Here is a 15,589-nt window from a genome sequence, read left to right as displayed (position 1 = left end):
CAGGGATCCCTAGTGAGACGGCCCCTTTCTGGGCAGTGCGGCCCCCTGCTGCTCAGGGCAAACCTTGCTCCATCTTTCAACTTGCTTTGGGGCATTGGGGCCAATTCCCCTCTTTGGGCCTCTTTTCTCATCTGTAAAGCGAGGGAGTGGTGAACAGAATCTCTGAGGGTCTGCTGGGAGGATTCCAGGTGACACAGGCCTGCCCTCTCCCCCATGCTTGTCTCAGAAAGTGGGGTCCTGTGTGCCCAGCTCTGCCCTGGGCTTCCCGCTCCCGTGGGAGTCAGGCCCTAGCTTTCCCTCCCTCTGGTGTATCTTTCTGTCCCTGGAAAAGCCAGTTCGCTGAGCTTGGTGCCTATGTGGACGGAAATGTGGAGAAATACTTTAATCACAGTTCTAACCTGTGTTTATAGAGATCCTTTCTCCTGAAAGTATCCATTAACTTTGGAATAAATCTCCTGCTCTTTGCTTCACCACTTTTTTTTTTTCTGTAATTATATTCAGTAAATTACTATTATCCAAATTGCGCCAGGGAAAGAGAGACGGAGCGAGAGAGAACTTCTAAACGACTGGAGGAGGCCGCCTAGGAAAACACAGGGTTCCCAGGCCAGGACTATAGGAATTAGAATGGGCTAGAAAGTTTTCCTTTTATTTGGCCTGGCATTATCCCTTTGAAATGAGATCAATTTCAAGTTGGGCTTCCAAGCCCCCGCCCCGCCCCTCTGGCGGCCCCTCTGGCGGCCCCTGGGCCCTGCCCGCCCTGCTCCTCCGAGCTCCTCCTTGGAGGTGAGGAAGGGGTGATAATGTGCAGTGTGCCTCTTGCCGGCGCCAGCCTGCCGCGCTGTTTATCTGGCTGCCGGGGGAATCTGGGCAATTAGGCTCTGCCGGCCTTAAAGCACCAGGAGCTTCTCTTCTGTGTTTCCCACCCTGGGCTTTGGGGTTGAGCCTTCAGGTCCTGGGGCTGGAGGGGAAAGGCACCCAGGAGGGCACCCCTTGGGAGGGTGAAAGCTGGGAGGTCCAGGGAGGCGCGTGGACCTTTCCTAAAAGCAAGATGCTAGGCTGCACAGATCGGGGTGGAAGGTAATGTCTTCAACTGAAAGGTTACCAGGCAGTGGGAGAGACTGTGAACTCTTCTGGCTTTAGAATTAGGGTCTAGATCCCGAAAGGCTAAGTACCCCCCTGGGGGCTAACCAGAGCCTGAGCTGCATTGGGCTGAGCGCTAGCCTTCTGGTACACTCGGCCCCTGGCTGACTGCTCTCACTTCTGAAGGAAGTTGGAGGAGATTCCTGAAGTTGATGCCTGAGGCTGGCTGTCTGGGGGGGCTGGAGTTTCTGATCTCTCTTTCTCCCTCCCTCCCTCCCTCCCTCCTTCCCTCCTGCCTATGATCATTTCTTTCTGAGAGGCCTGCAGGGCTCTAAGGGTTCTCCCCTTAAAGTTTAGAGAACGTTAAGTTATTATTTAGAAATCAACACAACTTTTCTAAGTACTGAGATAGCTTCTAAGACGGGAGTGTGGACAGAGGGCCTGGAGGCAGCCTACACTTTCTCTTCGGACCTTTTGTCCCACCTGAGTTCATGTCCTGGGGCTCCATCCTCCCAGATCTGTGGAGGGAGGGTGGATGTGTTGGAGTGAGGCCGAGGTGCCAGTTAAAGCTTCCTCAGTGTTGTTCATAGCAGCGTTATTCCTGAGAGCCAAAAGGTGGAAACAGTCCGAGTGTCCATTAGCTGACAGATGGATAAACAAAATGTGTGCTATAGTCACCCAGTGGAATACCAGTCAGCCATAAACAAGAATGAAGTACGATAGAAGTGACAGCGTGGCAGAGCCTGGAAACCAGTATGCTAAGTGAAAGAAGCCAGACACAAAAGGCCTTCTGTTGTAGGAATCCATTTGTGTGAAACGTCCAGAATAGGCAAACCCGCGAGGAGAGTCAGTAGATTTGTGGTTGCCTGAGGTTTGGGAGTTGGGGGAGTAGGGACCGACTGTGAATGGGGCAGGGTTCCTTTTGGGGTGATGAAAATGTTCTGTAATTAGTTGGTGGTATTGGTCTCACAACTCTGAATGTACTAAGAACCACTGAATTGTATATTTTAAAAGAGTAGATCTTAAGGTATGTGAATGATAACTCTGTTGTTTTTTTTAAAAAGTAACTTGCTGTTGGTCCTGAACTGGCCTCCCCCTTTGTTCAGCTGAAGAAGGATAACATCTCCTGCCTCCCTGTGTGGTCTTGGGTGGGCCCTTTACCTCCCTCCACCCCACTTGCCCCATCAGTTAAAATAAGGAATTGAGTTGGGGGGGACCTCTGACATTCTAAATCCCCGTGTCTTGGGGTGCAGTCTCCTTTTTACTTGCCTAGGATGGAAGTTAGTGATGTGCTTCCAATCTCTGTGCAGATCGTTTTGCTGGAACGAAGGGGGGTGTGGGTGCTGGTAGAGTCCCTCCTGAAAGCTTTGCAGTTCCTCACTGGCGGGTGTGTCTGATGTCCCAAGTCTGTAGATTGGCTTTCTGTCTCACTCATGCATTAGAGCCCCCAGCCCAGGTGTGGGCATGGGTGGTGGGTGTCACTCAAGGCCCAGACGGCTCCTGTGAGGGGGATCTTCATGAGCTTCCCGCCCCCGTCCCCCCCGCCCCCCCCCTGCTGGTAAGCAGCCCCAGGCAGAGATGCTGGGGTTGATTACAGTGGCTTGACTCCAGCTTCCACAGCCCATTGCTGCCAGGTTTCACTTTGGGGGGCAGATCTGGGGGCAGATGTCCAGAGCTCCCTACTATGTATGGCCTGGGCCTCAGCCAATTAGATGTTTGCAAGAGGAACCTGGACACAGGAGTTGCAGACCTTCTGATTAGTTAGTGGGGTAGTGGAAAGGACATGAGGCTGGGGGTCAGGATACCTGGCCTCTGGTTCTGCCTCTACACCAGCTCCCTGTCTGGCCCTCAAGGAGTCACTTCTACTCTTCAGGCCTCAGTCTTCTCCTCTGTACAGTGGGAGCATTGGCTTCAATTCTCTTTCCCTGTGGAGTGCTAGCCCTACCTGTATTTTGCCTCTTGTCCTGAGAGTCTGGTCTGTAGCCCCTCCAAGACTGGTGGATAAGGGGGCTCCTACTGAAGGCAAATAGCCCCCCTCTTTGAGTCTTGTTTGAGGTCTCCTTTGGGTCACCCTTTTGGCCCCATAGGTCCTCTTTCTCCACACTTTCGTCCACTGATGCCCCCAACTTTACCATTATCCTTGTCACCATTGTCTTTGTCCACATCTGTTTACTGAACGCTTTCTGTGCATATGATGTACCAGACCCAGCTGGGATGAAGGGGTAGAAGATAGGGTGCCTCTTGACTGCCTGTCTCATTGGGGTGTAGAGCAGAGTCAGGCCTGGGCTCAAATCCCAGCTCCACCATGATTGGCTGGGGAACAGTGGGCAAGTCAGTCTTCTCATCTGTGAAATGGGAATGATAATGGTCATCTTATTTATTTTTAAGAAAGGAGGAAATGAAAATAGGCACCCAATGAGCATGATTAACCACTCTGTACCTAAGGTCCAAAAGAATAAAATACAATGAATGAAATTGAAAGGTCCCAGCACAGAGAGAGACACAGGGTACACATTCAGCAAATGTTTGCTTCGCTCCCAGTGGCTAATCCATGATTCATTTTCCTTCTCCCTAACTCCAGTCCACAAAAGATTCCCTGTTTTTAGACTGCAGCGCCTTCACTTTGTTGAAGTCATTTCTAGCTGGAAAAGCCGGGGTGGGGAAGAGGTGAAGCTGCCTGCTCCTGCGACTAATTGTGCCTTATTATAATTGTGCAAAACACTTATTACCCCTTGTGTCATTCCTGATACCTGCCTAATAATAGTTATTACCACTTTACTACCACTGAGAGTTTGTTTTAGTTTGCGATTTGATGGCCTTTAGTTTCTTTTAAGGAAAATGAAGGGTCATTTCATTCGTGCAAATTGTTACTTAGTTAAGCAAATTGTTACTTCCCAGAAAGCAAGAGGCCTAAGGAATTCTTCTGAAGACAAAGTATATGTTTTTAAGGACAAGTATTTTAGGCAAATGAAAGGAAACCCAAAGAAAAATACCATAGACAATAAAGAATCGCAGAGGGTCTGATCTGGAAGGCCACGGAGATTGTGTGTACCACCCCTTCTCTTTACAGAGGGGGAGACTGAGGCCAAGAGCTGGCAGTGACTGGTTTAAGGTCTCCCATTGGGGGAGCTGGATTTGGCTTCTTGGGTTCCAACCAGTCATGTCCTCCTCCTTGCCCTGAAGGTCATTTGCTCTAATGTAATTTGTTTGAAAGGGAGCTCCTCTGTCTATGTGGGCCTCTGCAGTCAGTCAGTTCTGACTAGAGTTGCCAAACTTAGCAAAGAAAATTACAGAATTCCCTGTTAAGTTTGAATTTCAGGTAAACAGCGCATAATATTTTAGTATAAGTATGTCCCAGATATTGCAAGGGACATACTTATGCTAAAAGTTTATGCCATGTATATCCAAAATTCAACTTTAACCAAGCATCCTGTATTTTAACAGGCCACCTTAGCTTTGACTTTCCCTGTACCCCTGTTTCTCTCATTATAATAACAATAGTTACTGTTTGTGGAGGTATTTTTCTTCAGTACCAAGAGCTGTATTGAGCATTTTACATACATTATTTCCTTTTGCCCTCCTGGCAAACCTGGGAGGTCTCTATGATTATTGTCCCCATTTTAGAGCTGAGGAAACAGGCTCAGAGAGGTGAGGTAACTTGCCTGAGGTCACACAGCCAAAGGTGACAGAGCAGGGATTGAGCCCAGGTCTGTACCCCAAGTTTGTGGCTTTCCCTGTTGGCCAGTGCTGTTCCAGGGGACTGCGGCAGCAGAGGTGCTGGGTTCCTGGGAGCTGGGTTTATTATTTGAGGAAACCAATAATCAAAAGCAGGTAGAACCCCCATGTGTGAACTCTCCCATCCCAGCAGTGACATGTTGTCTCCTGTCTTCCAGAATCACCACCACCCCCCTACTCTCGGCTGTCTCCTCGCGACGAGTACAAGCCACTGGGTAAGTGTGTCCTCCTTCTGACCTTTGGGGAGGTGCCTCCTTCCCAGGCTCCCACAGGGCCCTGCCTCAGTGCTGAAGGGCCAGAGAAGGAGGGGAGGGAGGGATCACCAGCCTGGTTGCCTTTGAAATGGGGTGGGTGAAGTTTTACAAACACAACCCCGGTTGGGCCAGAGCCGACCCAGCCTTTGCAGTGCCTTTGCAGCGAGCTATTTACGTCTTGAAATTCCTCGCTCATCATTAACCTCTCTGTGACCTTTAACCATGGGCTTGTGGGAGACGAATGGGTTTCAGCTTCAACATCTTGTTGATGCTGGTGGGTTGATGTTTCTGTCTCTTTTCCTCTCCTTCCCTCCCAGCCTTACGTGGTTCTCCTTTGGTGTGTATTAATTAGCACTATGACAGATAGGCTGAGCACGGTCACTGTTGAGACGAGCTATATGTTTCCCACCCCCGCTTTTAAGCCAAAAAGTTCACCTGGGCAGAAACAACAGCTGGAACGTTTAGAAAGCAAGTGTCTTGGTACACCAAGCCCCTGGCATGGAGGGTACCCCTCAGTGGTAGTGTCATTGTGGGCAGGGCCCATTCAGAGGTAGAACGTGTTTTCTGTAAAGCCTTGGGGCTAAATGAGCAGCCCGTACGCTGGGGTAGATGCATGTGGTTTTAAAAGTAGAAATGGCTCATTTCCTGGCCCTCCTGGTTCCTCCAGTGGAGAATCCCAGTGGTGGGGTGAGTATGGCCTGAATAGTACCGGGAGAGTGACTTTGTGACCGTTGGGACTACCGTGGGTAGCTGCCGTGGGCCTCGAGCTTTAAATGTCAGATGGCGTGGCACTGATGCTGACACATTCCACCAGTGACCACAAAAAGTGGGTTTTGTTTTGTTTTTGGTAAAGGCCTCTTCCCGGTAGCGTGTGTCAGCATCATCTGGGAGGTCACTTCTAAGTGTCATAAACTCTGAGGCATCCAGTCCAGTTTTCCTTCCAGGCCCCCCTGTGGAGACAGGAGTGCCCACCGGGTCCCTTCAGGAGTTTGTCCTTCTCAGTCTAGGAGGACAGAGGCTGTCCCATGACGGTGTATGAGTCAGTGGCTTAACGATGGCAACTTCCTCATTGTTTTTCCTGAAGTACGGTCACACCGTGGATGGAGGAGCTTCATTTAGTTCTCCGGGGAACTGGAGTGATCATCTGGTGGGACCCTGTCACTTTGTAGACAAGGAATCAGGCCGAAGGTCAGGGAGAACCGCCCAGCTGATGAGTAGTGGGGCTGAGGCGGAAACCCAGAGCAGCCCCTGTTCAGCTCAGCGGTTCCCCATCCTTCCCTCCCAGGCCCGTCTCAGCATTTTTCTTTTTTTTTTTCTTTTTTGCGGTACGCGGGCCTCTCACTGCTGTGGCCTCTCCCGTTGCGGAGCACAGGCTCCGGACGCGCAGCCTCAGCGGCCATGGCTCACGGGCCCAGCCGCTCCTCGGCATGTGGGATCCTCCCGGACCGGGGCACGAACCCGTGTCCCCTGCATCGGCAGGCGGACTCTCAACCACTGCGCCACCAGGGAAGCCCAGCATTTTTTAAGTTAACATAATTGCACTAGTCGCTTAGAAGATCCCTCATTCTCGTAGAGGAAAAGGAAAACCCTCAAACATTCGTAGTAAGTGTAGCACCTGAGCTTGAATGTCAAGGATCATTGCCCCAAGGAATCGTGGGTCAGCCGGTGATAAAGCCACAGAAATCAGGACTCCATCCAGCGGGGCAAAGTGACCATTTGGAAATCAGCAGGTGTCCCCGTTATTTTACAAATGGGACAACTGCGACGGAGAAAGAGGAAGTGACACTTGCTGGTGGTCATACAGCTCAAGGGTCCAGAAACGACAGGCCACCATTTGTTTTTGTGTGGCTCTTGAGCTAAGAGTGGTTTTTACTTTTTAAAACGGTTAAGAAAAAAAAAAAACCACCAAAAGCAGAAGCATGTCTTTTGTGACATGTGAAAACTATATGAAATTCAAATTTCAGAGTCCATAACAAAGTTCTGCTGGAACCCGGCTGTATTGTCTGTGGCCGCTTCCGCAGGACAGCAGCAGAGGTGGATAGTTGCGATGGAGATTGTAGAGCTCACACAGCTGAAAATAGTCACTACGGGGCCCTTTGCAGGCAAAGCTGGTGACCCCTGATTTTGCTGAGTAAGAGTGGAAGCGGGACTCGAACCTGGGGCTCCGGCTTCCAGATGAGGTTCTTCCTTGGGGCTCGAGCAGTGACCAAGGTTGGAGTGTTCTTTTTCTACAGCAGCCTCGTAGGGCCTCACTAGAAGCACTAGACGTGAACGTTTGGAGAGTGCGTGGCAGGGACTTATAGCTGCGAAGGATGGAAAACACCCATCACCCCCACTCCTGGAACGTTCATCAAGCTGTCTGTGTTGGCTCCACAGCGGTTCACTAAGAAACAGGGTTCAGCCTGGGGTGTTGCTACTTCGGACAATAAGTGGCAGCAAGACTTGGGGCCTGAACACTTGGGGAAGATTAGGTCTGAAAAGCAAAGAGGTTCCCACTTAAGCACGGAGGTTATTATCTTCTTTTAAAGAAATTTTCCATCTGTCCCTATTTTCCTCCAAACACATTTGACCAGCAGATAACTTTTTCAGGCCCCGATAAACAGCCCGAGTTATTTTTTGTATTATTTTCTTTTCCTTGCATTGTTAGTTTTTCATAAACAAAAAGTCATTTCACTTCTAAGCCACTGTGATCACATAAAACCAAAAAAACAAAATAAAACCCGGAACACCCAGTCAGCATCTGGCAAGTGGGAGACGAGAAAGAAAGAAAAAGAAAAAGGCCAAATTGTTTAAGGTTTCATCTTCCCGCTCCCCAGGCCACGTGGTAGAAGGAAAAAATTCCTACAGGATCGAATGGAATTCTAGCTAGCTAGGGCCTAGGCTAACGGTTTTTGTGCCAGGCTTCCCCAGCTTGGAGTGGCTCTCCTGAGCCAGGTGGGACCAGCCGAGCCACATCTGGGTTGTGCTGGGTGAGAAGATGAAAGATACTACAAGCCTCACAGAAAGAACATGCCTTCCATCTCCTGGACAGGCCTGTCCCTTAACGGGGACAGCACCCCGTTACTGGTAGCAGAGGCAGAGGCCCAGGAAAAACTTTCCAAGTCGGCCTGCCCCCCAAGGCATCCGCTTGTCCCACTAATAGCTCAGCGTTCAAGAGAAAACGTGCAAAAGAATTTCCCTTCCCCATCTAAGTGCACTGCAGACAGGGGAAAACAAATAGCGCACGCCATGTGAGGTACTTAAAACTATTTAAACAACAATGAACGCCTTGAAAAAAAAAAGAAAAGAAAAAAATAGTCTAGACATTGAAAGTTGCTCTGGGAGTGGGTTTGGATGTGAGGGTGGGGGAGGGGAGAGAGAGAAAAGTTAATCTGGGAGCAAATGCTTGAGCCCTTAATTAGAGGGGTGTAAGCGGGACAGAGTGAGGATGGCTGGTAACTTGTTAAAACAGAGTTTCCCCAGCTCCAGAGGGAGGAAGGAAGGAAGGAAGGAAGCAAGAAGGAACAACTTCAAGAATTTTAATGGTTGTAATTAAGTACAGCAGCTATGAATTGTTTAGGGGCTTAATTTAACCTTACCCAAGAAGGCTCCAAGTTACTACTTGCTCGGTCCCCTGAACTTGGGTTATTTCTGTGGCCAGAGCAATTGAAACTTTTTCAGGTGCCAGGGCTGCAGCAGCCAGCATTTTCCAGAAGGGTTCCAGGGTTGGCTGGCCTGGTCTCGTGCGATCTTGGGGCGGGGAGTGGCAGAAGAAAGTTGTGGGGGACATGCTGCCTTGAGAAAGAAGAGAGGAACACCCCACAGCCAACTTAAGTTCTCTTTCTCTTTCCTCCTGTAGATCTATCTGATTCCACATTGTCTTACACTGAAACGGAGGCCACCAATTCCCTCATCACGGCTCCGGGTGAATTCTCAGGTTGGCATTTCTTTTTTCCCTGCATGTTGCCATTGTGTTGAACTTTATAGGAGGGGGACAAGTGGCAGGGGCCTGACGGAGGTCTTGTTGATGTCCCCCCTCCTTTTCTTTTCCCTGGGCCTCCCACCCCTCGAGGAGAAGACTGCCAGGGTCTTCATCACAGGTGTTCTTGGGGTTAAGAACAATCTGTATGAATGAGGACTAAGGATGAGAACTTTTCAAGTGCCTGGCAATCCATGCTCTGACCAGTTTTCTCTTGTGGACATGATAAAAACCCAGCCCAGTTCTCCATCCCGATTTTGCGAGAGATCCTCTCCCCAAGCTGGCTGAGAGGCAGCAAAATGGACGTGTTTGTTTACGTTTGTCTTCTTGGGTTTCTCCTTCTGTCCCTGCTCTGGGGAAGGACCGATGCGCAGGGTCAGAAGAGGGGGAAATGGAGTGGGTAGAACGATCATGGGGGAGAGTCTAGCAAGCGAGGAGTTTTCCAGAGGCTGGTGGTGGTTTCCGTGTCTCTCCCTGAGCACTGGGTGCTGGGCTAGGAAGCAGAGAGAACCCTGATTTGGAGCCTCCCCTACTTCCCACATTTAAGACTTGGCAATAGGGACCCTCACGTTCTGGGGAACACCTGAATCAAGCTTTCCTTGAGAAATGACATGTTGGTGGTGACCCGGGGGCTTCGAGGGCCAGGAGGGGCTCAAGTGCTGAGATCTGTGGGGTCTTTTGGGAGCATGGCGGGTAGGGTGCGCTGTGAGGACAGCTGGGGCTTGTGGCCTGGCTCTGTGCTGCGTTGGGTGACAGCCGCTCGGGCGGGAGATGCTTCCCCAGCAGCCTGTGTTGGCTGCTTTGAGAAGGCCTGTGTTTGCCTGCATCTGAGCCGTCCTCCCCGGACCCCACACCCTGTCATAATGGCAACAACAGTCATTGTAGCTATCTACTGAGTGTTTACTTTGGGCCACATCCTATACTCGGGCCCCTTGAGAAGCATCATCTCAGAAGAGCAGTAAAGTGACTTGCCCAGGGTCGCGTAGGAGCAGAGCCATTTGCCACTATGTCACTGTGCTTCTGACCACTGTTCTGTCCCCCACTTCTCTGCAAGGGCTGGATGTACCTCCAGTGAACTTATTTCGCATGAAGCTCTGTCATTCCTGCCATACTCTTCCCACGCCTCTACGGGTGTCACAGTGTTGGCTGCTCAGGGCTGCCTGTCCAGTCCCCGTGTCCAGAGCCCTTCCCCATCCGTTCCATGTTCCATCACAGCCGTGGGAGATCACAAGAGTACGTCTGTTTCGAAGATAGAGAAACTAGAAACCAGAGCAGGAAGTGACTTGCCCAGGGGTACAGTAGAGCTTATGGCGCAGCTGGTACTGGGGTCTAGGGCTTCTGGGTCCCACTTGCCTTCTGGTCTCTGGTGGCCCCTCTCATTGGCCCACTTTGTTTTCATCCCCGCCTTTTGGCCTTACTTGTTAAAACGTCTTTCCCTGAAAGACCCAACCAGATGAACGCAAGAAGTGGACGTTTTAATCCATTCTTCTTCCTCTGTGCCTACATGGTTGGAAGCCACATACAATTTTGAAGCAAGAGGCTTAAAAGTATTTCTGAATGCAAGATTCCATGTCCCTGCCAACCGTCAGAGTGTATTTAACTTAGACGGGGATTGCGCTGGCGTTGGTTGTATGGACAGATGGGTAGTTTTTCATCATCTCTTCCCCTCATTGTTAATGGCGGAAACTGCCGTGTGTGGAGGTGCCTTACGGGTTCATGGTGTGTCCTCAGATGTGATCTCTGTCATCCCAGAGCTGGCCTGGTGTGTGACACAGGCTGGAGAGAGCAGACCCCAGAGCACCTGCAGGAGGCCCCTCCCTACCTCCGGTTCCCAGGAGAGAGCACCCTCTGGAGGCTGGAAGGTCTCCGGAGACCCTGAGGCCATTAGGTTGGGCTGCCTTCGGGGCCCAGTGGGCCTGTGTTTGGGATTCCCATGCAGCTATCCCAGAGCGACCTTTGGTGCTGACTGGTGAGAAGGCCCTGTTGTGATGCTCTTTACTGTGGATGAGGATTGCGTGGCTCTCATGAGAAAATCTGGCCTCCATTGTCTTGGGATTCTAAGGGACTGAAGGAACTGGGGAGGAAGTTTGGGATTTCCTTTTGGGGGTTGATTGGTCTGGGTTGCAGGTGGTCTCGGTAGGCGTTCCCCATTGTAGTCATCCAGGCCCCTCCCAGGGATGGCGTGGGTCTCCTCCCACTCTGCGGGCTCACCGTTCAGCTTTTCTAGCTTACTTGTGCTGTGGGGATCCCAGGACCGATGGGTTGGCCCTGCCTCTGCCTCCTGGATGCGTGTAGAGCTGGGGCTGTGGGTGGCTGTCACCTTGGAGGACAGGCTCAGGGAGGGAGGCCCTGCAGGGTGAGAAGAAGGCCCAGAGGGGTCTCAGTGGATGGTGAAGCAAGACTCATCCTGCAAAGATGGGAGGCAGGGCAGGAGGTGAGGTCAGAAAGCTGAGGAGCACAGGCAGGTAGAATGCGTTGGGACAGACCAGGCGTTTGATGCTCAAGGACAGATGGTAAGGATGCTGATGCTGACGTTTATTTATTTAACGTTGACATTCACTACTTAGCACTTTGCTGACTGCTGGTCATTCTTCATCTCGCTGACTCCTTATCACAACCCAGTGAGACACATTTGATTCCCCCTGTTTCAGAGGTGAGGAAACCGAGGCTCATGGCCAGGCCAGCTGCCCAGATTCCCAAACTGTAAGTGGCAGGCTTGGGGTGGGAGACTGAGCCGTGTGACTGCGCAGCCTTCCACAGCAAGGATCCCCATCCTTCTCCCTGAGCCACACCTGGCAAGGGGGAGTGATCAAAAGGAGGCCAGGGACAGCCTGTCCTGATTGAAGTACTAGGGACAGGGCTGGGGGCTGGCTAGAGGCACAGGGCCCTGTGCTTCTCCGTGTCCCCACCGAGTGAAGCTTGCCCACCACCCGGAGACCACCCGCAGCCCCCTCTGTCTCCCTGCATCCTGGGGGGTGGGGGGTGGGCAGCGCTGTCCCTGAGAGCCTGGCCTCTCTCAGCGTCTTGGGATGGGTGTTGCTGGAGCAGGGTGTCTGCAGCTCCGGGACGGAGGCTGCCCTTGTTTGTCTTGCACAATGACAATCCCAGCACCCGACCTGAGGCTGGCTATTTTTATCCAGCGCCAAGGTCTCTGCTTCACTTTCCCGTCCTGTTGCTGAGGCCACTTTAGGGGAAATGGGGGGATTTTGAGGCTTAGTCACAGCCAGGGCAGTTGAGGATGCATCGGTGGGCAGGGTGGGGGGCAGCAGGACAGGAGACTGTCTTGTTTCAGCCTTCTGATGAATGCTTGACACCCTCTCATCTGATCTCTGCGTCGGCTCCAAATGTCGATACGTGATCCCCACTAAACAGACAAGAAAACTGAAGCTCAGGGTGGCAAGTGACTTCACCAAGATCACCCAGTAGGGGGCCAGAACATGGAGCTTCCACTAAGTAAAGACCCTTACACCTGGTGTCTTCAGTGGGATTTGGAAAAATTGAAAGCCTAGAAGTCCCCTTTTGGGGTGCCTTCACTTCAGGTCCTCGACACTCTGGTTTCCTTGCCTAACTGCTGCCCCTTGACTGTCTAAGGGGCATCCTCTTCCTCTCTGCAACATCTCCACCCCCCCCGCCCATTCCCTTTATTTCCATTTAGTTTGCGGAGGAAAGCAAGATTAGCTGGATAAATTCATACTAAGGTGTGAGTGGCTGGTGGGCAACTCTTCTTGGCAAATTAAAGGCAGGATATGCGATAATTCAAAGAAATTGCAGGATCAAGGGCCATGTGGGAACGACCTCTCTGAGGGCTGGGTTCTCTTGGCTCCAGGCTAGAACAGAATGAGCGTGACACAAGGAGCTTTTTGCCCTGGATGAGGTAGGAGGAGCTAGGCCAGGCTCAGTGCTGGGTGCTGAGTGAGCTCTGGGAGTTGACCAGGGCCCAAGGTGATGGGCTGCATTTAGAAGCCAGGCCTGCCTGACTCCAGTGCTGTGGGGCTGGAGCGTAGAGCACTGGGCAGACTTCTGAAGGAACCAGTAACTCCCCTCTAGTATCCTATTCTAGTGCCTATTGGCTAACCATTCAAGTGCTTTATTAAGCACCCACTGTATGCAAGACGTGGTGTAAGCTGCCTGTCATGGGGACCAGACAGTCCCTTTGTTTGACTTTGGTTGTGTGTACCAGTATCTCAGTCCTTGGAGCAGGCTGGTTTCTTTAGAGTGTCAGTGAGGGCGAGCCCCTCACTTTGAAGAGAAGGCCCGGGAAGAAAAGGAGCTACTCAGGACAGTGTGGAGAGTTGGGGGCTCAGCTGGATGTGGGTATCTTTCCTCCACCAGCCAAACTCTAAGCTCCTCAAGGGCACAGATCATTCTCCAGGATTCGTGCATTCTGTAGATTGGCAGAGTTTGGGAACAGAGGCTCAGAGAGGTTAGGAGAGCATCTGAGGGCCGCACAGCAAGCATAGGAGGTGGAGCCAGGCCATAACCTAGATGGGTCCATGCTGCCCACCCACCCGCCACCTTTCCTCTCAGTGGTCCCTGAGGAGGTTCCCCTTTGTGGTCAGTGCTGTCTGATGTGTGTCAGTGCTCACAGAAGCCAGGAGAGGAGTGAGTTAGCGCAGTATCGTTTCTTGCTGCTTCCCAATTCTAGGACCCAAGCTTGCTCGCCTCAGAGGCCCTGGTCCAGAACGACCCTAGAGCTCCTCATTCTCCGAGGTCCTCAATTCAGCTCCCTCAGTGTGTGCTGAGCCTCTCTAGCAAGGTGGGCTGAAGAGCATGGGCTGCGCACCTTTGGGCCCTGGGTTCAAGTCCCGACCCTGCCATTTCCTAGTTGTGGGGCTTTGGGGCAGCTGCTTAACCACTCCCACCCTTGGTTTTCTCACTTGTAAAATGAGGATGAAAATAACAATGTGTCACCTTATGGTGAGAGTGAAATGATGCCAAGTGAATCAGCCACGGCTTGGCACACATGTGGTAGGTGTGGCCATTATGGTGTGCCAGGCACTGTGCTTGGGCTGGAAGTGCAGAGATAAAAATTACATCATCTCTGCCCTCAAGGTACTCACAGACAGGTGAAGACACAAATAGTAATAATGAGAAGTGGAATAAGAGGCAGTAAAGAGAAAGAAGGGCTTAGTGACTGACTCTTGGTATGGTGGGGAGGTGACCCAGGAAGACTCCCTGGAGGAGGTGATATCCAATTGGGTATTATAGAATGAATAGGAATCTACCAAAGAGGCAGGTTTGGGGGGTGGGAGATGCGGTCCACGTAGAAGGAAAGCAAGTGCAGAGGCCTGAAAGTGTGAAAACAGCCTGATATTGAGAAACCAAAGGAGGGTAGAGGGGTTGGGAAGCAAGGTACCTGACATTAGTGGGAGATGAGGCATGAGGAGGCCAAGGCCTGGGTAATAAAAAACTTCCTGCTATAATATACAGAGTACACAGGTAAGTGTCCAGCTTGGTGAATTTTTACCAACTGATTGCACCTGGGTGACAGGCAGGTCCCGGATAACATTGCTGTCACGTGACTGTGCTCAGTCCCAACATGTGACAGTGCTCACAGCCTGTGGGTCTAGGGGTGCCGCGTGTTGAGTGAGTGGTTTAGAAGAGAGAGTGGGAGGGCAGGGGGATTGAGTTTTAGCTGAAAAGAGGGTTCCATTTGGCTTTGGAGAGCAGGAAGGACGTTTTACCTGGAGTTTGGGGCAGATGGTGCCCCGACACTACTCACCTTGAACCTAGGTAGGTCCCCATGGTTTAAGAGGTGGTCTTGGGTGTGACCCACTCCTGCTCTGCCTACCCACTGGGTCAGGCTCCAGCTTGGAAATTTGTGGATGGGTTGCAGGACTAACGCTGGGCTCTTGGGACCAGCTTACCATTTCCAATTCCGAAATAGCCCCAGACTCCTTGCCTCCTCTTGGGGCGGGGGTGGGGAGAGGGCACACTCACCTCTGCTCTGGTTCCTTGCATCATATCTCTGCCGTGTGTTTTTGTTTTTGTTTTAGCTTTGGTCAACAAAAGAAAAAAAAAAAACCTTCTTCCCTCCCTAAAACCTCCCAGGTATCTCACAGGGGGGCCTGTTCTTCCTGGGCTGGTTTTTTGGAGCTGGAGGAGAGGTGGTGAGGGGGTCAAAGGCAGCAATGACAGAGGACCAGGCATTTGTGGAGGAGGCCTGGCCAACTTGGTTTGCCAAGAAGCACGTAGGGTGGTGAGCAGTGCACCTATGTGGGTTCCAGGCTTGGCCTTGCCCTTTACCCTATAGTGTGACCTCAGGTAAGCTCCTCACTCCCTAGTCTCAGTTTGCTCAGCTGTACATTGGGGCCATTGGGCCACCGATCTCAGGGGCCCCTTGATGCTTATGTGTTCCAGGCGGAGGGTACCAGCTCCTAGGCCTTGAGGGGTTGTACAGAGAGCTGGGGCTTTTGACCTGCAGCATCTTAGCTTCTCATCATTGTCTCAGAGCCAAACTACAGCCTGGGACAAGGCCATGCAGAGGGAGGGGGGTTGGTGTAGTGCCCCCTACTCCGGCAGCCCTGGTCCCAGAGTATGAAAACTTGGGGACTAGAGTGAC

General features: G+C 51.6%; 1 protein-coding gene across 1 annotated transcript in view; it reads left to right on the top strand.

The window, feature by feature from the left end:
* The window catches only part of SMAD6 (SMAD family member 6), a 75,002-nt gene that overhangs the window by 4,488 nt on the left and 54,925 nt on the right, over positions 1-15,589 (top strand). Inside the window, exons 2-3 of the mRNA XM_030875185.2 lie at positions 4,974-5,030; positions 8,908-8,985. Of these exons, the coding sequence (XP_030731045.2) occupies positions 4,974-5,030; positions 8,908-8,985 (135 nt within the window). The remainder of the gene's footprint in view (positions 1-4,973; positions 5,031-8,907; positions 8,986-15,589) is intronic.

The sequence above is a fragment of the Globicephala melas genome, chromosome 2 (assembly GCF_963455315.2).
Source record: "Globicephala melas chromosome 2, mGloMel1.2, whole genome shotgun sequence".
In the NCBI taxonomy this organism is placed as follows: Eukaryota; Metazoa; Chordata; class Mammalia; order Artiodactyla; family Delphinidae; genus Globicephala; species Globicephala melas.
The sequence above is the reverse complement of the archived record's forward strand: the minus strand, read 5'-3'. Positions and strand labels throughout refer to the sequence as shown.